The sequence below is a fragment of the Anas platyrhynchos genome, chromosome W, assembly GCF_047663525.1.
Source record: "Anas platyrhynchos isolate ZD024472 breed Pekin duck chromosome W, IASCAAS_PekinDuck_T2T, whole genome shotgun sequence".
NCBI lineage: Eukaryota > Metazoa > Chordata > Aves > Anseriformes > Anatidae > Anas > Anas platyrhynchos.
The window spans coordinates 449,882-477,740 of record NC_092620.1 but is presented as its reverse complement, the minus strand read 5'-3'; the positions used below and the strand labels follow the sequence as shown (position 1 = coordinate 477,740).

The window sequence follows — 27,859 nt, the reverse complement described above, 5'->3', positions numbered from 1 at the left end:
ACAGTAAAAAATGTGAGAAATTCCATGATCAGTACCGCTTTCTAGAAAAAACCTGGTTTGAGTACACTGAATGAGTGCTCATCAGCCCAAGCAATACATTTTGAAAGATATAAATAACTCTTTTCTTCTGCTTTGTCGCTTTGGATGAACAATCTTGTAACACACATGAGGAAAAAATTATGTCTGGGGAAAGGAATGTTTTAAACAACTTTGTTGTTGTTTCACAGTGAATGTCTTTAGTGAATATACCTTTTGACTTTATTGTTGAAAGTGGCAAAATAGTGGCTCTTTTGTTAAGGAATAATAAAGAGCCTGTGGAATGGCAGTAGCTTGATTGTGAGGCAGCTGTGACAGAGAACAGGAAATGTCCTAGGAGAGAGTGCTTTTCTGTGTAAAATGTGGTAACAGAGAAGTGGAGAGAGAGAACAGAAAAAACACCACACATGAGATGCATCAAAGGTGTAATTGCAAGAGTGCTCGGACTCTAGTCTTTAAGGAGAAAGGATGCTGAGGAAATTGCTTCCAGGCAAGCTGTAAGATTTTTAAGATTCAGTTGTGAAGAGGAGAGAAGAAGCTAGAGAGGATTCAGCATGCAATGTGGAACTCAGCCAAAAATCAGTGCTCATATCTATGAGCAACGGAGGAGAGAAAATAAAGATGTGTGGGACAGACTGAATATGTAATAAGACTAGAGGAGCAAACACCTCTCTTTTTGAGCAGCTGCATAAGGCTAAAAGGCCTCTATGGATTGTTGCTTCAGCATATAAGGGAGTATTATTGGACTGGCCCTGAACTATGTGGACATAGGTGTTTTTATGTGTTGTTTTTTTTCTGTGCTTTCTGTCACCAGAGATAAGAAAAGCTCCAATATGCAGAAGCTGGTAATCTTGCAGTGACTTTTGGGCCTACTTTTGGTGACTCTGCTTTGGGGATTCGGTCATCTGTGCCTTCACAAAAGCTGCGTGAGATTCAACAGGTTGAATCTCACATTTCATGCTGAATTCCGTATTGATGAAACTAGCATCCAGTCTAACTATAAAATTATCTCTGAAGATGGGCCATGTAACTTCTCACTTTCTGGAAAGAACTCCCAGTCAGAAGGCAATCATGGATCCAAATATTGATGTCATTTTCTAATTCAATGTTACAAGTGCAGTATAAGTCTGATTTTCTGATCATTGTGTGTCTTTTTGAAACAACATATCCTCAGCACACCACTTTTAGGTACCATTTACAGCTATAACAAACCAAAACTAAAAATTTCGGATTTCTTTTTGAAGACTCAAGCTTGTTTATTATCATTTGGTACCCCATGAAATTATTTATATCTATGAAAAATGAATTTAAAACACAATCAAGTTAGTATGACTTTTATGCACTTTATCATGAAAATTTGAAGAAGAGCAAAAGATACAAGTTATTTGGTATCCAGAACTAGACTATATTATGTAATTAGGAAAAAGTTTTCATTTTTCTGATTTTTATCTTTTAATTAATAGGTCTGTCTAAACTGATGGAGGCCAGTGAATCTGTTGCTAAGCTCTCTCAGGAACTTGCTATTAAGGAGAAGGAACTGGCTGTGGCATCTGTAAAGGCAGATGAAGTAAGGATTAAAGTGCTAAATAGCAAAAGGCAGTGGATAGCATTAGGATATATAGTGGGGTAAAGTGGTATGGCAGAAGTCTCTCATAATTTGTATAAGTCAATAAATGTGCACTGTGGTCTAAATAGAGGTTTTGCCCCTGTGCCAGCAGTCAGTACAGCATATACTTCTGAAACAACAGAGGCTGGGATTATACTGGCTGGGTGGGAGTTCGTAAACATATTCAAAGACTGTGTGTCTTCCTTGTTTTCCTCTCATTTATTTCCACTCCTATAAGCATCGGGCTTAATTTTTTGCTTCACGTGTTGTTTATTTCTCTGCGTGTTTGACTAAAGTTTATTAAATTTGGTGTTATAAGTGCACTTATTTGCCGATAAGTTAATGAATGGTAATGGCACTTCAGTATTTCAAAATTGCTTTTCAAAATTCATCCAGCTTTAGTTCAGTTTCATATTTTGTTTTTACATTACCAAGGTGTCCATATATTCATGAGACTGGTGGTCTGGTATATATCAAATATTACTTTAGGCATTCTGTTTTCTGAAAGATACCATAATATTCTGATGGTGCGTATATAATATGCACTAGAGAGCAAATCTTTTGCCAGTGATTGCTAAGGGACTACCTGCATTCTTCATAAGAGAGAAAATGACAGAAAAGGGATGAATTCACACTGGTCACAATTGAATAGTATGATAGATATTTTTATTTGATATGCATTTTGGAATAGCTGTCTGACAATAATTGTTTACATAGCCTCTGGGATGTCAACTTTTTAAATAGGATACTGCCTATTAGTCATCATAAGTAGAAGATATATGGACAAAATAAAAGAACGGTTATTTATTTAAACTAAGTGTGATATTATTTATATTCCATATATTTTTTTTTCTTTCCACTTAGTATTGAGCCTGTAGAAATCAGAATTAGATTTGACCAAAAAAAAAAAAAAAGAGGGATTTTGTTTTTTTATGTATTATTTCTTTTCACAGCTATTTGAGAACATTATTTATGTCTGGTAAATCCTGAAAAAAAATATATATATTCTGACACCAACTGTATGTCACATGTACAATAGAACTAAAAATATATGTACTGAAGAATAAAGACACAAATGGATAACAATTCTGTGGATTCACTGGGCTTTTTCTTTCAATAGACTAGTTAAAAATGAGTTGTCTTAGACTAGAGAAGTAAAAGGAAGGCTGAATGTTCATGAAGACAGTTTGCCATCCTCCATTAGTTCAATTAGCTATTTTATTTTTATCTTTATTTACAGAATTATTGTGGAAAAAAAAAAGCAAATAGTTATTGTATTGGAAAAGTATAGATTCAAATCAGATGAAAATCCATCATAGAATAAAAACAAACAAACAAAAAAACAAGCTTTAAAAGCCACTGAAAGGTCTTTTATCCATTTAAAAAAAAAATTCTATTTTACCGTCTAACTCCTGCTGAGAGACTATTCCAATTTTTCTTTGTGAGGATTCTGTAAATGATAATCATTTTGATTCCATGCTTTATAGGATTAGGATTTATCAGATTTCTGGGGTTAGCCTTATATATATATATATATTTAAAACATCCTTATATATCTCTTGTAGCTGATATCTTAATCACTCTTTCCACCATTTTGATGCATATTTTTCATGTGTTTATTAACAACTCCAGGTACTAGCAGAAGTCACAGCAAGTGCTGAAGCTGCATCTAAAGTAAAAAATGAAGTCCAAGGTGTGAAAGATAGAGCACAAAAAATTGTTGATGAAATCGATTTAGAAAAAGTGAAAGCAGAAAGTAAACTGGAGGCAGCTAAACCAGCATTAGAAGAAGCAGAAGCTGCATTGAATGTGAATAAATTTCTTACATTTTCATTGGCTTTGTGCTATTTGAGTCACCAGTGAAAGAAAGGCTAGTTTCACCAATGTGCAGTTGTCAGTTGTTTTTGACTGCTGACACCAGTTTATCACTGTAGGTGGTGATGTCTCCGAATGTTTATGGAGTGTGCAATTTCTTTCTAAAAGCATAGAGATTATTTTGTAGTGATTGTCCCGTTTTTACCTTACTAATTGATCTTTGGCAGGCATAAATCTTTCCCAAAGTTACAGATGCATTTAGAATTTAGAATCTTGATATTCTGAATTAAAAAGAATAATTCTTGTTCTATTTTTTTTTTTTTTTCGTACTTAACTAGTTGTATATTCCTTTTAAGAAAGAGGTGTGTAAGGCTGTGTCAGCCTTCACTAAAAAATCATTAAAACTGGAGAGAAAGAAAAAACAAAGAGGATCCAGGGAATCAGAAATCAGAGTTAAGGAATTTTGAGGCATTGCTGCACTCTATAATTTAATTTCATTATTCTCCTTTGAACAGGAGAATAAACTTTAAGAACTTAAACTTTGAACTTTAAAAACTTAAGAGCTCTGAAATCAGAAATCAGTAATGTATTGCATGGTTAAGGACTTCTGTTCCACTTACCAGAAGCTATGTGACAAAACCATAATGAGTGGAAAAAGTAAGGAAAAGTGAGTGTTGTTTACTCTTACACTGATAGATAACAATATAAATAAAACTTTCAAACCACTCACAAAATGCACTTTTATAAAATACGTGTACTCCTGCGCTATCCCGTGGATTCTATATTTTATCTGTAACTACTCTTTCTAGACAGTGGCATGCATGTATTTTGCAGACACAAATTACTTCCTTAGTTTAGAAGTTTTAATCATTTATTATTTTTGTTTGAAATTATATTAAACTAAGCAAAGTGTCAGTGATGCTACTAGGAAATGAATTTAAAACAGCAATATCTCATGCCTATAATAGCTTAGAAAGCAACAAAATAGGTCAAATTTATCTCAGAATAAATGATGACAACCCTTAAAAATCCAAGATATTGTTATACCAAGGAAAGTGCTTGTACTTAAGTACTCTGCAATTTATTATACTCTTCTTCAGTCACGTAGATTGCCAAGTTAATGCTGTTGTTCTATTTATTTAAAATTTAATTTTGAGTGCTATCTTTAACACTGAGAAAATATTCACATCTAATATGTATTTGTTAAAAGTATTTATGTTTCATATAACTATAACATTCAGTAAAGTAAGCCCAGTAACTCATATTTTGTATGTTCTTAATATAACTTACCTCAGAGAAAAGTATGACAAATAATATTAAAATCAAGATATTTAATAGGAAAATATGGCAACGGTATTGAGGCATACAATGTATTGTTACATTTTTCTTGAAATAGACGATCAAACCAGCGGATATTGCTACTGTTAGAAAACTTGCAAAACCTCCTCACCTAATTATGAGGATCATGGACTGTTGTCTGTTACTGTTCCAAAAGCCAGTAGATCCAGTTACCATGGATCCAGAAAAGCCTTGCTGCAAGCCATCATGGGGAGAATCATTAAAAGTAAGTAGAGTTTTCAAATCGTGTTTCTTAAAAATCAGAAGTAGCATCTTACATATCAGAGGATTTATGATGTCATTTACTCAAAGCAGGAAATAAGTTTGTAAAAATGCAAATGTGGTTTTAAGATGCATATAGTATACAAATAGAATTTATTTGTTAGCAGTTAGTAAGAGAGTTGCTTAGAGGATTGTGTTGGTCCAGTTCCATGTGACCTTATACCTGAAAAAGAATTATTGTAGTCAGTAGTACTTCCTTCTAATGTTCTCATAAAATGTGTTTGTCTCTCATTCTATGTATATTTACCATGCATAAGGTACGGCTATTCTGGAACATCCCTCTTTTTCTTTGTGAATTTGCAGGCTCAGAATTAAACTTTTTTTTTTTTTCTGTTCCTCCAGACTTCTTGATTGTTTGACTAAGAGATATAAGGTGTTTTTGTTGTTGTTGTTGTTGTTTGTTTTTGTTTTTGTTTTTTTTTCACCCTTTCTGCATTTCAGTATTTTTGGCCCAGATTCCTTGAGCAGATGGCCATGTCTTCTAGCCTTTATCTCTCTCTTCTCTTACGCTCTTCTTTCCATGCCTTTTCCTGCCATTCTTTAATTTTTCTCCTACCTCTATTATTAGTATATTAATTTGCAGTTATTGCTGCGCCAAAGTTGTCATGGAAATGAAGAAAAATTACATACCTTGGATATGAATAGAGCTCTCACTTTTTGTTTAAGCTTGCCCAGACACTAAGAAATCACCAATCCTTTTCATTTTCCACGGACATAATGAAATAGGATAAGCAGTTATTTCATGACTTGGTTTTAACATGTTAAGGATTTGTTAGAAATTTTTAAAACCAATGGTTTCCCTTTCCAGAACTTAGATCACATTTCAAAAATGCATAAGCTGGTTTTATTGGCATTCTTTAGGTAAACTACAAGTGTATTTTTGAGGCTGTATCTTGGCTGAAATTTTTATGAAATGCTGCTTTTTAAATGCTTCTTAAATGGCAAAACAGCAATATGAAATAGAAACTACATTCACTGAAGTATAATTTCTTAAAACTTTAGAATTGTTGAAGCATGTGATAGGAGTTAGAACTGAATAGAACACCCTTGTAATAATAACTGCATGAATTACCTCCTTTTTCAGAAGAATTTTGGGAACTCCCTTCCATCCTACATTCCATCCATCCATCCATCCATCTGACATACTCACCTATAATCAACCTTTTGGTAATAAAATGAGTAAAGAGACTACAAATATCCTGCCTTCTTTTTTTGCAGCTTATGAGTGGCCCATTCCTGCAGAGTCTACAGCAGTTTCCTAAGGACTCAATCAATGAAGAAACAGTAGAATTACTTCAACCTTACTTTAACATGGAAGACTATACACTGGAGAGTGGTAAAAAGGTGTGTGGTAACGTAGCGGGACTCCTGTCTTGGACACAAGCCATGGCGATATTTTATGGTGTTAATAGAGAAGTCTTACCTCTTAAGGTAACACATCACCTCTATCTTTGTGTTTTATTTCCATGTAATTTAATTTCATTTACTTTAATCATCATAATATTTATTTATTTTTAAATATGTAAATAAATTGATTCAGACATAACTGCCTGCAGAATGTAGTGGCTAAGGATGATATGAGTAGGAAAAAACAAACAAACAAACAGTATCCTCCTCTTGATTCTAGACACAACACAGAACAATTTAGTTTAAATGAAATTTAGGAGAGATTAACTATACCATGAAAAGTAGTATTCTTACTGTTCCATTGTCTTTCCAAAAGATCCCAAATATCTGTATCACACAGGAAAACAGAATTTTCTTAATGGCAGAGTGATCTCTGAAATTCACTTAGTCAGACAGATGCTCTGGTTTACTGTGTGCAGTGAAAACTATTTTCTTTGTTTTTATTGTGTTAGAATTGTTTTCATAAAATTGTACTAGGAGAAGATCTTCATTGATTCTCAAAAGAGTCCTGCAAACAGATCTTTCACGCTGAAAAGAAAGTAATAGAGGGTTACCAGCTATTTTACTTTCTCTGCTTTCATGCAATAACTTAGAGCAAGTGGAGAGCTGATTTCTTGGCCAGATGTTGGCATTGTTGAGAGATTTGGGGCTCACGTGAATAAAGGAGTTATGTCCCAATGTATTTTAGGAGTAATTTTCACTTTTGTGTGGGTGTTCTTTTACATGTACATGAACATTTGAACATAATTTTTTTATCAGAGGTAAAGATAATGTAGGAGCTCAAATACAGTGTTTGTTGTTTTTTGGATTATAAAACAAGTATTTAATGCCTAATAGATCCCAAAGGGGAACAAATATAAGTTGTGACTCCAAATCTTATTAGGTCACAGGTATAAATGTAATTTAAAAAGCAACAGTGATGCAGGTTATGATTCAATAAATAAATAAATTAGAATCTAATGAATATCCTATATTTAGTATAAATATGTGTTTATGGAGGATTCACTGTTTTAGGATCATGATTTTGCAGTGGATGAAAACTGTATTGTTAGCTGATAAGGACAAATCTGTTGTAATTGTTGATCACTGTAGAATGCACAAATTAAAAAGAGAGACTAAATTGTATAGTCAAGCAAGAAGATTATGAGTGGTTGTTTTTTTTAGGCTAATCAATATTTACAGATCAGAAACCTTAATACCTTAACCAGCTTCCTTAAATGTAATTTTTTACTAAAACAAATATATATATATATAGTTGATAGTAGTACTCAAGGTTCCTACTAGATAGTTAACTCAAAAGTAGTATCTGAAGTATATATACATGTATATTGCACAGTTTTCAAATGAAATAATTAATATTTATTCAAATACTAATATAAATATATTTCTGTGCATTATTGGCTGTTAATTTCCAACTAAGCAGGCAGAAAATAAATCCTCAAAGTATATTCGAATCTTGTACCATTATTGTTTTAATATTTGTTCTCTTTGTAGGCTAACTTGGCAAAACAGGAAGGCCGCCTGAAAGTCGCTAATGCAGAATTAGCAAAGGCTCAGGAAGCATTAGATGAAAAGCAAGCTGAACTGGATAAAGTGCAGGCGAAGTTTGATGCAGCAATGAAGGAGAAAATGGTGAGATAAAAGTATTTCTATTATGAAAATGCTTATATGCAAAACTTACACTATCAGGAATTGATGCAGACATTCACTTAGTACCTACCACCTTGAATGTCATGGATGAGGCTCATGCATAAAAAATAAAGAGATTTAAATCTGTTCTCTCATATTTTCTTTCCCTATGAATAGGCACATATTAGACAATAGATGCACTTACAGATCTCCAGAATGGCCTCTAAATCGATTAACCATCATAAGGTGTTGAACTAATATATAAAATAACTCTTAAGATTTTTTCATTCTATTATTAAATGAAATAGGACATTCTTTCATTTTTAGGACTTACTGAATGATGCAGAAACATGCAGAAGAAAGATGCAAGCAGCCTCTGCACTTATAGATGGACTGAGTGGAGAGAAAGTTAGGTGGACTGAGCAAAGGAAAGAATTTAAATCTCAGATTAACAGGTATCAAATTCATCAGAGAAAATAAAATGTAAAAAATGAAGATCCAGCAAGCAATTTAATAACTTTAATAGTTGTACTTCATTTTCCTCCTAGAAATCTTAATATAATTGCACAATTAAGTGAACTGTCCTGAAATTTGAATTTCTGTCCCATAATTATTTGTAATTGAATGCTTGTATTTCACTTCAGAACAATACCGCACATTCCATAATTCATTGGAATTAATTCGTTTTGAATTCATTCAAAAGGGATTATTCGAGTGCAGTTATGTACTTATGTTACAGCTGTCTCTCCTGTCCCCTTAACACTCTTGTTCTAATGTTACTGGGAGAGTGAAACCCTCAGATAGGTGGGAGATAGGAATGATCTAAGATGACTATGTGAAGGAAGAGGAGAAAGAATTCTTCCTATGAGGAAGAATTCCTAGCCTGATACTGGTTAGGAAAAAAGCATCCCTTTTGATATTTGTTATGGCATATTTGAATGAAACAAGGAGTAGTAGAAACTGGACATTAGCCCTTGTCCTATAATTGGTGTATTGAAACACATGTAGGATATAGTAGGCCTTGCTCTGAGAAACTTAGAAACTTTGGAGCCCCCACAGTGTACCACTCCAAATGCAAAAATGTTGAGCACCAGTTCTTTCCTTAAATAGCCCTACGAACAGAAATTTTCTAAGTATGTTTTAAAAGCTGCTTATCTAAATCAATAGAAAATGAAATTGCACATCACCTTTTATTTATTTATTTTTTTATTATTTTTATTTTTCCAGACTTGTGGGAGATGTACTGCTTTGCACAGGTTTTCTTTCCTACTGTGGACCTTTTAATCAAAACTTCAGGAAGCTTTTGCTTAAAGACTTATGGGAAGCAGAGATGAGAGCACATAAAATCCCCTTTACTGAAAACTTGAACCTGATTTCTATGTTGGTAGATCCCCCAACAGTAAGTTCTTGGTGATCAGTGGGTTTCATTTTAATTTCAGTGAACATATTTTTTTGCTGTTAGACAGCATTATGCTTACAACAGGACCATTATCCACAATATTGCTGTCCAGTGTAGTTCTGTGGTTTCCCAAAGTTCTTGGCAATTTCCACGAAACATCTGAGTACTGAGAATGTTTAGAATGTTTAGATAGATAGACAAGTTATGTATGATAAACAAGTTATATATTATACATGTACAATTGCATAATTGCCAGTAACATCGTGTACTTTCATGCATCTTATTTTGGGAATCCATAACCACATCTATAGGATACATATCTACTAGGACAGTGTTGTTTGTTGATAGCTTTTGTTTCTGTCAATGTTATCTGGGTATAGTCTGAAAAAAGACAAACAGATTTTATATCAAAGAGTTTTATATCAAAGATTTTATATCAATTTTTTTATATATCAAAAAAACATTTAGCAAAGAATGTATGAAATATTTTCATGGAAGTCAGAAAGAGGATAATGTCTTTCCAGAGCATTCAAGTACTGTTCTTCAGATATTAAGTCCAAAACTCTCAGTCTGTTTTTCTCTTAATTAACCCCAGTGCTTAATTTGGCTGTCAAATTTTCTTAGACTATAAATATTTTCTGTCCATATTAGTCATTTTTCAGGAGCTTCAGATATGCATCCCCTTTTGCTTGATGTCTCCATTGTTCCTTATAATAATCTTGATTGAAAGGTAATAGTTACAGTGAGATTCTATTCCAAACTTTTTTATTATTATTATTATTATTCAGATTAGCGAGTGGAATCTTCAAGGACTGCCTGGAGATGATCTCTCAATTCAGAATGGTATCATTGTCACTAAGGCAACTAGATACCCCCTTTTGGTAGACCCACAAACTCAAGGAAAAACATGGATTAAAAAGAAAGAACAGGATAATGAATTACAGGTGAACAATGTTTTAAAAACATAATGTGCTACATTATATTCCTTTAAATGTTATAGCCCAGCACTGGACTGCTCAGATGTTTCTTTCCAGTAATGAGCAGAGGAGAAGGATCACCATCCTCAGCCTTCTGGTGATGCTCTTACTAAAGCAGCCCAGAATGCTGTTACTGTTTGCTGCAAAAGCAGCTTGCAAGTTCATGTTCGTATAGTCCACCAAGACTCCAGAGTGCTTTTGTGCAAAGCTCTTTTCCAATAGGATGGCCCTATTTCATAGCTGTAGCTAAAATCTTGAAAAAAATATGAGAGGTTTCTAAATGTTAAAATAATAAATACAAACAAACAGACAAATGTAGTGTTTTATTTACTTATTTTTATGGTGTCACATACTACAAGTTCCTTTTTTGTGCTATTTCAAATATCTGAGTTCATGATATTGTAACAGTGATTCATCTATTAGACTGAATTCAGAAAGAATTTCTCAAGATTTAAAAACAAAATTAGGAAATCTTATCTGTGGACGTAGAATAGAAAATCAGAAGTTAGACGTGTGACTTCAAAAATGCACGTAACATTTTCAACTTTCAATAAGTTGTGCCAGTTTTCCTTGTGTTATGATAATGAAGTTTTGCAGATGCCATTACAGCTGATCTTTTACTTCACCATTTACATTTCATTGTATACACAAGGAGTATTTTTTTCTGGATAAATTGCTGCATTGCCAACATTTGTTACTGCCTTTAAAATGCAACTAACAAAACCAATGAAAAAAGTTTTTGTAGTGAGATCTGTGGTTTTCACGTAAGACATTGAAGAAATGCTTTGTCCTTATATCAATATATAACTTATTTTTTGAGGTAACAACTTTGAATCACAAGTATTTCCGTACACACCTAGAAGATAGTCTTTCATTGGGACGATCACTTGTAATTGAAGATATAGGTGAAGAGTTGGATCCAGTCCTTGATAATATATTAGAAAAGAATTTCATGAAATCTGGAACTTCTTTTAAGGTTAGTAATTGAATGAAAGACCTGGAATAAGTGGTTAGTTTTGTGATGAATGATATTTTGCCCATTTATTCCAAACCTCTACTGCATCAGGTAAACTTTGTATTCAGTAGGGCAGTGTGAAGAATCAAACTGAACTAATAAAAAACAAGAGGCAGATCCTCGGCAGAGTAGTAAGTTGATGAGTCTAAAATTTAACTACTGAAGTTATTTCTGAAGTTTACAAACCAGAACCAATTATGTTTAATCTTTTGAATGCTTACAATACTTTCTATTGATTTTCAAGCAATTTCATTTTACACCCTTTAACAGAACTATCTAGGTTTGAAAAGATATTTCTGTTTCTAGGTTGGAATGCTGATGAGCAAGCAACCGTGGAATATTTAGTCTGGAATAGAACTGTTTTCTGAAGCAACAAGCCAAAAGTTTTATTAATAACATTAAGTATACTCCCAACCTTGAAAAATCATGCAGGTTTCTGACCTTCAATAGATGAAGAAATAACTTGCAAATTCTTAAACATCCCCTCTTCAAATACTCTGAACTTTCAGAGTTTCAGAATTCCTCTCTTTGGTATTTCAAATATTCATTAACTTTTTTATTGCTTGTCCATATAATTGATGTGAATAAAGTTCATTTTCCTCTGCTTAACATTATCATATATTTACTCCACAGGTGAAAGTTGGTGATAAAGAAGTAGATGTAATGAGTTCCTTTAGACTATACATTACTACAAAGCTACCAAATCCTGCTTTCACACCTGAAATTAATGCAAAAACATCAATTATTGATTTTACTGTTACAATGAAAGGACTTGAGAATCAGTTGCTGAGAAGAGTAATTCTTACTGAAAAACAGGTAACCTAACAGTGCACGTAAACTATAGTGATGCTTAATTTTAAAGTGGAAGAAAAAGTCATCCATTCTCTTATTTTTTTATTATTTTTTTTTTTATGGAGATTCAGTATGGAAATTTTAAAATGGCAATAATATACACTGGTGATTTTCTACAGATGTCAATATGATAAAAAAATAAGCAGAAGCATTTGGCATTCATAAGATACTTCCAACTGAGTAAAAATGCTTTAAAAAAAAGATGCTACAGTAACATATTTTAGATAGAAAAAAAAAATAAAATGCACATTCCATGAACTTGAAAAATCAGCACCTGGATTTCAAGTATTATTCATAGTGTTCATTATTCATAGTATATATACATAGTGTCATGCCATTTCCTTGTCTTTTAATAACAGGAACTAGAGGCAGAACGAATTAAACTCATGGAAGATGTAACTTTTAATAAGAGGAAGATGAAAGAACTGGAGGACAATCTTCTGTACAAACTAAGTGCAACTAGAGGTTCTGTATCAAAGAGTACAATAACTACGATTTTAAAGGGCAAATTAGGCTCCTGTTCAATACAGCCTTTCCATACAGAAATTGATTTATTTATTTAAAACACAATACATGAATATACAATGGCAGAGATTTGAAGTACGTGATTTACCAGAACATGAGGAATTTGGTATGATAGCAAGCCATTATATAGCTATTCCAGACACTAAATATTTTAAGCACCTACACAAGTTTTGTGAAATAAATCAAATTCTTCATAGCTTTCTGCCCCTCAGATGAGGTAAAGTATCTGATCATGGGCAAATCCTTAATCCACTGAAAATGCAGAGTTAAATGGGCTAGTTAAAATAGTGTTGGAAGTCTTTTGCATTACATTAGGAGCCTGCACATGATCAGTTTTTGTTGTTTTTTTTTGGGGGGGGGGGAGGGAGGGGTGCAGGGGAGGATAAAAATAAAAAGATGATGACTTCTAGCAGATTGATTAAAAAGTACTTGAGATGGATAAATACTATTATGTGTGTGATCGTCGTCTTTAGGACCCTAAGTCTCTTTGACTTTGAATGTGACAATCAACAGACTAACAAAAATTGCATAACTCTGTATGAATATCATGTTAAATGCCTGGAAGAGGTGACATCTCTAGTAAATGGTGCAAAACTCTTGGTACACATACATTCAACTTGACATAAATTGAATGCATTTGTTTGCTTATTGAGTATAAAAATAAGTTTTAGTCTTATGTACACTGTCTGGTCTCCATTTTAAAATGTTTTCTGCAGTTCAGTAAAACATTTATATTAGGTATAAATAATTGTAACTTGGTCTTTTGATTTTTACATATATGAAGGTTTAAAAATGTTATAAAAATACCCTAAACATCCAATATTTGGCTTTTTAGGTTCACTAGTAGATGATGAATCCTTGATTGGTGTTCTGCAAACAACTAAACAAACAGCTGCTGAAGTAGCTGTAAAGTTGTCTGTGGCAGCAGAAACTGAAGTGAAGATTAACTCTGCTCAGGAAGAATATCGACCTGCTGCTACACGTGGAAGCATTCTTTATTTTCTTATAACAGAAATGAGCATGGTCAATAATATGTATCAAACTTCACTGGCTCAGTTCTTAAAGTTATTTGATCAATCCATGGCCAAGTAGGAAGACAGATTTTTCTAATATTCAAATGTTTGTCTTTCTTATGTGTTTCTTTTCAAGATGTTATTAACATGCTTTTCTTGTGTTTTGTTTTCATGATTCAGATCTGAGAAATCTCCTGTACCCCATAAAAGAATCTCAAATATTATTGATTATCTTACCTATGAAATTTATACGTACTCTGTTAGAGGCTTGTATGAAAACCACAAATTTCTCTTTACCCTCCTTCTGACATTAAAAATTGATCTTGAGAGAGGACATGTGAAAACTAGAGAGTTCCATGCACTCATTAGAGGTAAGTTTAAAAATTTGCGTTATATATAGAGGTAATTTCAACCTTTTAAAGTTTTATACCATTTCAGTGTATGTTTTTGTGTATTTTTTTTTTGGCTGCATGGTTTCTGCCAATAGTTCTGTGGGAGCTGGCTCTGTTTTATCCCTGTTGTGGTCCGGTGAAGTTAAAAGTGGTTTCACGTCTCAGTTCAGTCTCTGCATTTTATCCAGGATGTGTTCTTTCCTGAGAACATGGTGATAGTTCTGGTTCTCTGGTTTAATTATTGGTTATTTTTGTATTACATTTGCATGTTTATTTTTATAAATTAGATGACTTCTTTTTCTTTTGCTGCTCACATTTCCAGGAGCTGAATAAAGCTATCTACTAAGGTACCATAACATCTCTCTACACATGGTCTGGGAGGTGCTACAGTCTTCTATGGGTTTCAGCTTAAGCTTTTTCTGACTCTTGCCAATCAACTAACAATCATTTTTACAGAACCTAACGTGCTTCTGTGGCCCAACTGGCCAGGTCTACCTCTGTACTCTGAATTTATGACTCTGCTGAAAAATGTGACCACAATCACTTATGCAGAGGTTCTTATAAAACCTGCTTGAATCTTATAATGATCAAATGAATTTTGCAAACATCTAATGTCAAAGTAGTGACCACGCTTTTGGAACTTCATTAGCTGCCTTTAATTAATAAAATGGATAGGAGAAAAAAAAAAGATTATTCGCATACTATTTTGCTTTCCAGTTTGTCATAGTAGCTTTATCTTTTGAGAAAGGAATCCAGCTACCATTTTGCCACTGATGTCAGGCAGGGTATGCTTTGAAATGCTTTCAAACTGAACTATCTTCTCTAGTAAAGCATTAGACAAGGAACCTTATTTCTTTCCTCCCTAGCTCATGGATTTTTGTTTTGCTGGAAGAAGATATACCTTGAGCATCTAAAGCAGAAAGTAGATGCTTATCACTTAGTTACTAATGAGAATCTATAATAAAATACAGGAATACTTTTAACATTTTTTTTTGTCTAAAATGTAAGAACACAGTTTCCTACCTGTGTTTATGACAGCTGATTTGATAATGAGAAATTCTTCTAGTGCACAAATGCCACCAGAAAAAGTAATAACAGATTTTATTTCTATTATTTCCAATGATTATTTCTATAATTATTCATATGCTCTTGAATCAGATGAAAAGTGGGCGGATGCCTTGCCAAATTGTCCTGGATGCTTAGGTATCTTCTGCAATGAATGTATTGTTCAAGTTTTTCCTCCTTGCACGAGCAGTTTGTTGGTGCAAAATGAATGCCATGTTACCAAATGTCATCAGGCAGCTGAAGAAAGCTTTATCCCTTTTTTATTTTATTTTTTTTTAAATCCTTCTATCCTTCTACCTCCTTTTTTTTTTTTTTTTTTTTTTTTTTTTTTAATTCCGGCAGGAGAGCTTTCATGGCTTATCATCAGCCATATTATCAGGGGATGTCTCAGTGAAAAATCATTTCTATTTGAAATTGAGTGGTCCCTAGAACACATTTTTCCACTGGTCTCAGAAGATTAGCAACTCTAAATCTTTCCTTCTGCTGAAGTACATAAATTGAATTCCATCCTGCTTTTCTGTATTCCATTAAAGCCAAACACTAGGACCTTCCTGAATACTTTAGTGCTATAGCTTGAAGGTATCCCAAAGTCATCAAAACATAGAAAACAGGTCCCAAAATTGAGGGAAAATAGCCTCCATTCAAAATGTTTATAAATACATGTATATATATACTTGCATGTATACAATACATGTATATATATACTTGCTCTTTTTTTCTGCCATGAGAATGGCATAGATTATCTATGGAAATTGTAGAAAGAAACAAAATCTGAAATATAAAAGAAAATCTAAGTTCGTTGACACTGCAGTCTGCTACGTTCCCTTCTATTAAAAAGTGAAGAACTAATGCAAATGAAGATAGATCTTTTCTAGCATAAAGTCTATTTTACTAAGAAGCTCCATAGATATTAAAGAGTGTATTACAGAACTGCAAAACATCTTTAGTTTGACTTATATAAAAACCAGAAATACTGCCAAGTATCTACTTTGTGAAAAACTAATGATTACATCTTAAAAGTAAGAAAAGGCTTTTTGTCTAAAGTGATTGTGATAGTCACAGAATTCAATAATTTGCCCCCCCCCAAAAAAAAAAAAAAAATCCAGTTGGACTATTGTATTAAATTTGTGAAAGATATGATTCTGGAAAAATATATTATATTGTAATAATGCTAATGCTAATAATGGATTACAGATTTGTGTAAAATCTTTTAGTTATCTTCTATTTGATTTCCATTATTTCAGTTTGCTGAGATTATGAAGTTCTGGGTTCCATGTGTGGATCCCAGTGTCATTTCAAGCTATATATCCTAATGCCAAGGACATGAGTAAGAGGATGCTTGAAGGAAACTTTAACAAGTACTTACTGGAAAAGCAAAAAAGACATTATTTTCACCCCAGATTTCATGAAATGGACTTTTCTCTGAGGTTACTGAAGCTTGCCTTCCCTAGGGAAAAAGGAAGGAAAAAAAGTTCAATAGCAGGAAAGGTTCATAATAAAAGATCATGAAGGAGCTTAACACTTTTGTATGACAGAAATAATTTGGATTTTTATGTAGAAACTTCACATTCTTGAAGAAGAGTTTGCCCTTTAATCAACCCTGTTTCCTTATGTAAACATTCAAATCATATGTGATCTAATTCTATTTCTTGATTATATCTAAATGTCTCCATATGTGGATGAAAGGCTTGCATAATTTGTTTAATAGATGCTGGAACTTTTGACTAATCCCTATGCATGGCTAAATGAAAACTAATAAAAGGAAATATGTTTCTAGGCATTGCACAATTAATAACATAACAAACCACTAACCATAAGACATTAGCAGGATTTAGGAAAAGATTAAATATGTATATTAACAGCAAGAATACCAAGCATTACAATGAGAAACACATTGTTTACATTTTTGGAATTCATATTCTTCATTGAAAATGCCTGCCTCTAAAATTAAGGTTTAAAAGAAAACTTTCCCCAAAAGAAAACTTCCCTAAAATCTGTTTGATAGCCACTCATTGGAACTTGCATTTTCATTTGATGGTAATTGTTCCTGTTGACATACTATTGCCCAGAATCAGCAAAGTACTTCTTCCATTTATACTTAGGGAATATAGAAATAACTAGGAAAATACCTAGTCTTTCTGAATCTTCTGTTTATTTATCTCAATCTTTTAAAAGTGGAGTTACTGTTTCCTGAAAATCATCACTAAGAATATAAATAAAATTCTTACATCCTGGAAGCCTGCATGAAAACCTCTCAAAAATCTTTCTCTGTAAAGTCTATAATGTAAGCAAAAAGAGACTTCATGCAATTCAGAAAGTATTTGTTGCATTATAATATTTGAAACACCATAATGTTTCTTATAAATTTGTCAGAACTTAAAGCTTTTTTTTTTTTTAAGCTGTATGAGAAATGCTATAAATAATTCCAATAATTTCTGAAATTAAAAAAGTGGGGTTTTTTGTTTGTTTGTTTGTTTTTTGTTTGTTTGTTTGTTTTTTGGTAAAGAATTAATGTTATGATCTCCTTTCACTCCAGTGGTAGGATTGTCTTGTGTTCTTTTTCTTCTTGCCTTTATGATACATTTTCTCTATATTCTATTCATGGAGAATTTGGGGATGAAATGGATGCAGAGTCAAGAAGAGTTAAATCTTCTTCATAATTTATGGAATAATTAAAAACAGTTTGTAAAAGTATGAATATTTGAACTGAAAATGGATCAACATAAATATTTATGTATGTATATTTTATAAGCATGTATGTATAATTTGAAAGTATTAATCAAAGCTTATGTATGTAGGCTATGTTATACACACACAGCTGCTCACATACATATAGCTGCTTAAAAATAATAGTTATTATTCCAATATGCTTTTTTAGTCTGTTTGTAGCAAACTGGTGAAATTCATTATAACACTGACTTAAATAAATAAATAGTCTTAGATCTGAGACCCCTGCAATAATAATGTCCAGTTTTCCTGAAAGGTAGCACTAATTAATTTGCAGAGGAATGGAGAAGATGCAGCTACAAGATGAAGAAAATGATAACTATAATACAAAAATAATTTGGAGTCTTTCTATTTCTTTTAGTCTGTTTAAAGTCAGGTTTCAGTCTTACCCCAAGAGTATTACTTAGTCTTCTCTCCGGGTGCATATCGGAGGATGTAAAATGTGTGTGATCTCCTGGCTATCTGGCTTTACATCTACTACTTAAGATGATATATGCTCAATATTTAAAATGATTTGTACACAAGAGTGCAAGTAGTATCCCAGTGAAAGTGATGCGGTCCAGAAAACATAATTTAAAAAGCAATACCAAAAATATCTTGATCTTTGGACTGTCGTGTATATTTCATCCAAATGTTTTTATCTGCAGGAGGTGCAGCACTGGATTTAAAGGCTTGCCCACCCAAACCATTTCGCTGGATTCTTGACATGATGTGGCTAAACCTAGTGGAATTAAGTAAACTTCCACAGTTTGCAGAAATTTTGAATCAGGTGATATTTATTAATTATGTTTATAGGCAGTTTCCTAATCATAATCATGCTCCTGTATTTCTCATTGGGAGTGCACATGAGAGATGTCATTAAAAGCAAAGAAAAAAAGAGTATAAAATAATAAAGGCATAGAAATGAACAATTAGGCAAAGTCCTCCATTCCTACATATCTAGTTCAATTTAATATAGACATATTCCTCTTCAAACATTTAGATGACCCTGTTGCTTTTCACACTGTTACTGCCACCAGCTGTGATTGAGGGAGAGATGACATAAAGAGATAAGTAATAAAACCTTAGTAATTTTACTGAGTCAACTGAAGTCCCTTTTGTGCAATAATCTATCTTTGGCTGTGGCCTTCAGCAGATGCTTTGAGAAGGTAACTCTTCTGAATACTCTCCTAGCATGTGCTCAGGTTGGTGTTAATGTATATAGAACTGTTGTTTCTTTTCGTTTTCTCAGACTTGCATTGAAGTTCTAAAAGGGACATTTGTGTTGTTTCTTAATCTGAGATTATAGGAGATACATGGCTGGAAGAGGTTCCTGTATGTTCATTTCTCACTCCTTTCCCAGTCTATTCTTGATTTGGGTTGTTCTGAAATTTCTTTCATGTAAATCAACCAGCCAGAGCTCTGTAGTATATAACAGGCATATGGTGCTGTATTTCAGAACAGATGGCATCAGTGTGTTCCTCATTTTCATTCCAGTAATCTGAGAATATTGTAGCTGATTCCCCTCACTCAACTGCATAGTGATTTTCACAATGTGGCGTCCACCATTATCCCTTGTCCTGTTAGGTCATATGTTCTAAGAGGTGCCTAAATAGCAGTCATATTTGTGGTCAGATTTATTCTTTCTTAAATCAAAAGCTTTCTAGAGCCTGTTATTATTAATTTGTGATTCTTTGACTGTCTAGACTATACTGGGACAGAAAGCTTTTTCTGTTGTAGAAGAAATAAATCAGTCATGGTATGTTTTTTTTTTTTGTAGTATAGAGTCCTCCTGCTAATTACTGATATTTAAGTTGCTGCACCTTAATACTAAAACTTTTAATTGTAACGTCTTAATAGCAATTCACATGGTGTATGTCTTAAATGTTAGTCTGTTAATGTTACTTGTAATATATTCTAATATAACAACAGAATCTTATTAAAATATACATTTCCAAGGAGATTTTACTACAGCTGAAATATGTTTGTGTGCATTAACATAATAAATTTAGATAACCAGTAATGAAAAGGGGTGGAAAAATTGGTTTGATAAAGATGCTCCAGAGGAAGAGATTATACCTGATGGATATAATGATTCACTTGATACCTGTCGCAAGCTTTTACTCATCAGGTGAGCATCTTCAGAAATTTGGGAAATGACATACATTATTGCACCATGTATCTCGGTTTATCTGTATGCAATTATTATATTAACATAACTTTAATTGATTTCTGGGTGACATTAAATATAATTTAATTCACTCACATGCTATATTATTAAATTTGCTTACCTCAGAGCTATTCTCTGAAGAATCTAAAAAAAACTTTTTCTAGAAAACAGTCTTCTGACTTCATAGAATCATAGAATTGTATAATAGTTTGGGTTTAAAGGAACCTTAAAGACCACCAAATTCCAATGCCCCTTCCTTGGGCAGGGACACCTCCCACTAGACCAGGTTGCTCAAAGCCCCATCCAGACTGGCCTTGAACACCTCCAGGGATGGGAGTCTTCTCTGGGCAGCCTGTGACTCACGACCCTCAGAGTAAAGAACTTCCATAATGCCTAATCTAAACCTACCCTTTTTTAGTTTAAAGTCATTACTCCTTCTCCTACCACCACACTCCCTGACAAATAGTCCCTCCACAGCTTTCTTGAAGGTCCTCATAAGGTACTTACAAGGCTGGTAAAAGGAATCCCTGGAGCCTTCTTCAGGCTGAACAACCCTAGGTCTCTCGGCCTGTCTTCATAGGAGAGGTGCTCTAGCGCCTTTATAATCTTTGTGGCCCTCCTCTGGACTCATTCTAATACTTCCATGTCCTTCTTGACTTTGCTTTTATGTCATGTCAAAAGGAAACTGGAAATCACATTGCAGCCTTCTCCACCCAAAAAGACAGAAAAAGTAGAATCATCCAGACGATTTTCAAAATGATTTTTCTTACTTCTTTTTAAATGAGCTATTTTAAATAACTTAAGTAATTAAAAATATTTAAAAAAAAAATAGAAAGAATTGTGAAAATGCAAAACAGGTATTCAGAAGTCCCATGTATAAAACGTGGCATATATGATTTTATTGCATCACCTAGGATATTTGTGGCAGGGCTTGGGATAGAATGGATTTCCCCAAAGCAGCATTTAGCTGCCTTATACATGAGACCATGCTTTCCTTTCTCATATCTTTCTGCATTCATTGTATAGGTTCCAAGTTCTGCAACAAATATATCAGAGACTCTACTGAAAATAACATTAATTATTAGACATGACTTGTCTTTGGAATGGATTCAACCTGTTCAGTAAAAGACCTGATTCAGATGGAAGAAGGGCTACATGCTATACACCTTGAAGAGGGAGGGGTAGTCTATAAATAATAAGCCTATACATTGTAATTTTGCATATCTTTTGGTCCAAAAGAAGGTTTTTGTTTGCTTTCCATGGGAGCAATAGACTCATCCCAAACATAAAAGCAATCCAGTGCAGGAACTGCATGCCCTAAAAGACTAACCTACCCAATGAAACATCTCTAGGATTATACCAAAGGGCTAATCTATCTAAAATTTCCCTGCCTGTGTTCTCAGATACAAAAGCTCCGTTTAAAATGAAGAATGCCCCACTGTGAGTACTCAGAACAGAAAATTCCAGTGCAAATAATTTACTTATGGCAAAATTCTAAGAAACTGGAAAGTATTGGACAGTAATAAATAGAGGGAAGACTACCAGCTCTGTCTATTATTATATTTGTAAAGACAAACATACAGACATAAAGATGAATGTGTATATATATAAAACAAAAATATCTTTGATTAAAATGGAATTTATAATTGAAGTCTGGTCTTTGCAATGGGAAGCATCACTGAATTTGTATCTTGGTATAATTTTTTATTTGTAGGTCTTGGTGTCCAGACCGAACTCTTTCTCAAGCCAGGAAGTATATTGCGGATTCCTTGCATGAGAAATATACAGAACCAGTCATTTTGAATTTAAAAAAAACTTGGGAGGAAAGTGACCAGCGAACACCTCTCATCTGTTTCTTGTCTATGGGATCTGATCCAACTATTCAGATTGATTCCTTGGCTAGAAAGCTTAAATTGGGTAGGAAAATAATTATTCGTTGTCTTGAGTTGTTTAACATACAGAAGAGTAACATAAGTAACTTCAGTTTTTTTTTCTGAAAAGTATTTTTAAAATTCTATTGTAACATTATTGTTCCTGAACAATTGTTTTAGAGATAAAAAAATACATCTATTACATGAGACAATATCTCTAGTACATCTCAAAAACAATATCTCTATTACATCTCAAAACAATATCTCTATTACATCTATCATATCTTTTACATGAAAGATGTTATGCTGAGGACTATTCAGTATGCAGTTGAACAGTAATGTTAGTTCTTTTTTGAGTTATCTAAGTGATGGCATTTTTTAGTCTGTAGCTACAAGACATATTTTTATTAAGTCTGGCATGATGACAATATTGTTGCCTTGTTTAAAATATTATTAATAATATCAACAAGAAATATTAATGTGCTTAAATTATACATTAATATAGGTGTAATATAGTAAATATCAATAAACATTAAGTTCAGGTAGAGAAATTATCAGCAATCTGCTTACAAGCTTACTTTGTGACAAAAAACACCCACAAGATCTGCATTTGTATATTCTGGACTTCATACCTACATTATATGAAAACATGAAAACTAGAAAATTGTGCATACAAACTGAGTTAGATGTAAATGCATTCATTCCTGATAAAAGTCACATTAAGATGTTCACAATGCAATTTTACAATTATGAATTTTGTTCATTTACATGGCTTCATTACCTACACTTAAAGAGAAATCTAGGTTCTTATTTCAAACTAAGCTGTGGCTTACTTTATTAAAATTTGGCTTAAATTCCCTTTGACAATAACATTAGTCACAGACTTTCACTTCTGCAAACACTGTAAACATTATGGATGTATATTTAAATGTTATTTTACAAAGTTTCAATGCTAAGAAAATATAATACATAGCATAATGTTTTAACAAAGGGATTTGACTTTAATAAGTATATTTTTTATAAATATGTACTTTTTTACATATAAATATGTAAATATGTGCTGAATTTATATTGCTTTTTTGACTGAATTGGAATTCTTACTTATTTATCAAGAATGTATGTTCATTGCTCATTATCAAACCTGTTACAGAATGCAGGACCATCTCTATGGGTCAGGGACAAGAAGTTCATGCGCGCAAGATCATACAGATGTCAATGCAACAGGTGTGAAAAACTAATGCAATATAATTTGATTTTCTGTCTTAGCATTCTTTTAAAGCTTTTCCTGCATGTAATCTTTAATATTTTGCATTTTCACCTTACTATGAAGCATATAGTAAACAAGTCTCCTTGAGAGCCTAAGCCTGTAAACATTCCACTGTGGGATACATATGTGATAGTGGAGTCCAAGTGAATACCTTTGCCAGCAGTATTGTTGAGCAGTGTTTCAGAAGTGGCACATTCCCTTCTTATCACTGCATGGTTATCCAAGGTTACAGAACAAAAGTTTCAGAACCCACTTCTTTACCGGAGTTGTTCCTTTTTTTTTTTTTTTTTTTTTTTTTTCTTTTCCCACTTCCCTATGTTAGCTACCAAGAAGTTGCATAGATTATATTAGATAAAATGGAGAGTGTAAACACAGCTTAAAACTGTAGATATAGAATTCTGTGCTGGCTCCACACATATGTGCTATACAGATCTTCTTGCTCCCCAGCAATTGTTCCCCAGCAATTGATTTTGGTTCTTTGTTTCTTTAATTGTCAATTCTTTTGATTTTGAGTCTCAAGGATATCAGAATGTATTTTAAGGATATTCTCCGACATGTTGTAGTGTTTTTTGTTGTTGTTCTTTTTGCTTGTTTCTTTGTTTGTTTCTTTTATGGCATATGATATTCCCAGCAGTAAAAACATGAGAAGTCTAAGCACCAACTCTGAAAAGATGGTAACTGAAAGCTAAGATACAAAATGAAAATTACAGTGCAAAAGCAGCACTGTCCAGTCAGCTGAATGCTTCAAAGAGCTGTGGACACTGTTCCAGATGAAGACATACATACAGCCATAGTTGCCTGTAAACTCAAAATATCAGGAATTCTGAAGGACTAGAATATCTTTACTAGTTGAAAACAGAAGACTGAAAGAACTAGATTGAAACATGAAACAGTTTTTGTATGACCATAAGCAACCATTAGTCCTTACTAAACCAAGAGTACAGCACTGCTTGTAATATTCACCTAAAGTGACTTGAAGTGACTTCACCTGAAGTGACTTGTGTTCAGTAAAAGCTTTAATTGGTGCCATATTCCCTATCTGTTATCCAGTATATGAACATGAAAATAAAATTTGAAAGGAAAAAAAAAAATAGAATTTCTAAACATGGAGACAAATATCTGTGTTGTTTTTGTTTTGGTTTTGACTTCGTTTTTCTCTTCTTCTGACCAAGCATATATAATATGATTAAAGCAAGCTGCTGTACTGTGAACTGATCCTGATTCATTTGGAAATGAGACAAATTGATTAAAAAAAAAAAAAAAAAGTGGATACACATAAAAGAAGAAAAAAAACCCTTCTATTCCTCTATTTACTATTAAAAATATAATATTCATTAGTTCTCCATAAATATTTCAATTAGATTCAGTTACAAAATGTTATTTATTTGTTTCTAAATGGGTTAAACCAAAATTGCCAATATGAAATTACAAGCTGTAATGAAATCCACACATTACTGTTTAGAACTGATTAAATAATGCCAATTTTAATATCAGGCTTCTGATTCACTAGGCTTCTAAAGTGATGCTAGAAAAGCTGATTGAATTTAAATTCATGAGCAGACGTGCAGAGAGATAATAATAAAAATAGAGCTTTGATGCAACTGAGAGCTGAATAAGATCAAAACTAATACGCAAGAGGTTGAATTTCATAAAAATGTATTCATTACAGATAAACTTATTATAGTTGAAAAGTTTGGGAGTCTTGTTACAACCTCTCTACCTTTATTTCAGATTATGTTATTAACGAATTTTTTTGTTTGTTTGTCTGTTTCGTGTTTAAGGATGTATTTCTTAGATTCATATGTTAATTTTCACTCGTTCTTTTGGATCTGTTTCTTTTGGATTGTTAATCACAGGGTTTTTTTTTTTTTCTGGATGATAGGAATTACTACTTTTTGCCACTAGGTAGCGCTGATACTTTACTTAGGACATTGGCTCTGGTTATGCTATTTTCATTGTGAATTTATAGGATGTGAAAATAACTTTTACACTAAATTTTCAATTAATTAATTTATTGGCTTTAACTGTGCCAATATCAAATCAAATGATGTTGCATATTTAGGAACCTACCAAAAGTCATACAACTAAAAAATTACGTGCAAGACCAAATTTGATTCTAATACAGCTATTTGTTTTGAATGTTATAAATAAATTGTTATAAATTTTATGTGGTAATTGTAGATATTGTTATTTAGGGAGGCTGGGTGTTACTTCAGAATTGTCATCTTGGATTGGATTTCATGGATGAACTACTGGAGACACTTCTTACTGCTGAGATACAGAATGAGACATTTCGAGTTTGGATAACTACTGAACCACATCCTAAATTCCCAATTACACTGCTACAGGTTTGTTCAAATGTTTAGTTCAAGAACCTCAAGACATTGAGTTTCATTGAATTTATTTAGGGTAAGCATGTAAATGAAAAAGAAACTGTGAGTGGGGTGGGTGCATGAATAAATGAGCTTACTTTACAATACAAATGACACCAAACAGGAATGTTATTTACCAGTAACTGGAAGTTTTTCTCAATTAAAGATGTATTGTCTATGTGTGAATTTACACTAATTCTGTACACACACATTTTTAAGGCTTTAACTGTATCCTTTTTTGCTCAGCTAGGTGCCTTGTGCACAGGGTAATGCCTACAGCTACTTTTAGACTCTTATATTTCCCTGACTGAAACAAAGGATAAAGAGAACAGAACGCATATCGACAGTGCATCTCAAAGACCATCAGCTGACAAGAAGTGGCCTGTTTTTCTTTAGCTAAATTATAAATGGTTGTTCTGTAGATCTTAAGGAGATATCAGTCAGTACCAGGAAAATTGCCTAAACTCTTACAAAGTGCATTTAAGTTACTTATGATGGTTCCTAGCACTCACAACAGATGATATCTAATATGCAGTGTAATGGCCATGTGCTGCCACTTCTGTGTTCACTGGCACCTTTCTTCTTAAAAACAGTGGGAGTCTTCTCAGTGGTTCCAATTCTCTCTAATTAAAAACAGATACTGTGGATGATATCTAAGATATGAAGGGGAACATTAGCCTAGATATGTATGATTTAAGGCAGCGTGAAAGGGGAAAGGAGAAATTCCTTTCTGGAATGAATCTAGGAGATGACCTTCATCAAGAAATGTATGTCATCATGGGAAAACACTGTGTATGGAAGGTAGCTCTCAATAAAAAAAGAAATCCTTCTAAGTCTTCAAGTTTGAGAAGTGGTATATAAATATATAGTTTGCTAAACGTCACAATAGAGATCTGAGAGGGCTGCTAGATGAATCTTCACTGCATTTATTTCAAATGTTTCATTTGTGATATTTCAGTCTATAGTGACACATTACCTGTTAATATTTTAACATGTTCACGGATACCAGAAAATGAGTAACTGACAAACTAAAGGTCATCTCTTTCTCAGAAGAAAGGGGAAAATCATTTACGTTGTTGTTGTTGTTATTATTATTATTATTATTTAATTTAAGCAATATTCATACATAATTGAACAAGATGGGCTTTGAAATGTGTAAACACTGGTTAGTAAGTGTTCTCATTCAATCCAAAATTCTAGTGTTCATATGCAGATAGGTCCTTGCAAAAGCTCATGTCTCTGAGACAGCTTGCTTGGGCTCTGCAGCCCAGAAATATGACTCTGTGAGATGGAAGTTGAAAAGTCATCCCTTAAAAATAATTTAATTTATTTACCACAAATATGGAGATAGTAAAACTGCCAGGAGAAGTACGTATTCATGAGTGTATTCGTTTAAGATTCTCTCAGAGGCAGAAATAGTTTGCAAACATGCTTGCATTCAAACCTAGGGCAGCCTGGCATTGACTATCCTTTCAAGTGAATGCTGCAATGTTATGCAGGCTAATCAGACAAGTACTTACTATTGGAGCAGAAAAATGTTTAGTTTTTGAGTTCCTCCAGCGTTTGAAAGTGTCTCATAGAATAGAAATCTGATTATGGTAAGGCCAGTCTGTGTCTGAACTAATAGAATGTCCATGACCATTACCCAGCACTAGAATGCAATAGTCCGTAGGAGTACGTAGTTAGAACATTCTCTGAAATGAAAACCTGTGGTATTAGCACTCTTTTAAAGAATTTTCAGGCATGGTTTGACAATTAAAATTTTCTAGAAACTATCCCTATTAGGAAGTTTGCATGAAGTTTCATGCAAAAAGGGGCTGTAGACAAAGGAACTTTGTCAGCATACTACCACAAATGTAGATTTCATGCCTGCTGACCAGTGTGCCCAGAAACATTCTTGGGCAATCCTAATTTACTGCTGCAGACATAGCCACAGAATCCAGAGTGAACGCAAAGATCTGAACTGTGGAGAGGTAAGATTTCTTTGTATTTATAGTGAGGTCTTGGGAACAGAAATATAAGGAAGTTATCATCCCTTCTGCATAGTTCTCTTCCACCGTTCAGTCATTGAATTGGAGATAGAGATATGACAACCATATGATGCTTTTTGAAAAGCATGGAA

At 33.2% G+C, this 27,859-nt stretch overlaps 1 protein-coding gene across 1 annotated transcript in view; it reads left to right on the top strand.

Moving 5' to 3' along the window:
* The window catches only part of LOC101793415 (dynein axonemal heavy chain 8), a 135,848-nt gene that overhangs the window by 97,284 nt on the left and 10,705 nt on the right, over positions 1-27,859 (top strand). Inside the window, exons 68-85 of the mRNA XM_072030593.1 lie at positions 1,500-1,603; positions 3,275-3,451; positions 4,854-5,021; positions 6,296-6,508; positions 7,979-8,116; positions 8,441-8,568; positions 9,341-9,512; positions 10,301-10,456; positions 11,310-11,465; positions 12,138-12,320; positions 12,716-12,821; positions 13,717-13,969; positions 14,075-14,265; positions 18,726-18,847; positions 20,070-20,188; positions 21,942-22,144; positions 23,249-23,322; positions 25,561-25,713. Of these exons, the coding sequence (XP_071886694.1) occupies positions 1,500-1,603; positions 3,275-3,451; positions 4,854-5,021; positions 6,296-6,508; positions 7,979-8,116; positions 8,441-8,568; positions 9,341-9,512; positions 10,301-10,456; positions 11,310-11,465; positions 12,138-12,320; positions 12,716-12,821; positions 13,717-13,969; positions 14,075-14,265; positions 18,726-18,847; positions 20,070-20,188; positions 21,942-22,144; positions 23,249-23,322; positions 25,561-25,713 (2,816 nt within the window). The remainder of the gene's footprint in view (positions 1-1,499; positions 1,604-3,274; positions 3,452-4,853; positions 5,022-6,295; positions 6,509-7,978; positions 8,117-8,440; positions 8,569-9,340; positions 9,513-10,300; positions 10,457-11,309; positions 11,466-12,137; positions 12,321-12,715; positions 12,822-13,716; positions 13,970-14,074; positions 14,266-18,725; positions 18,848-20,069; positions 20,189-21,941; positions 22,145-23,248; positions 23,323-25,560; positions 25,714-27,859) is intronic.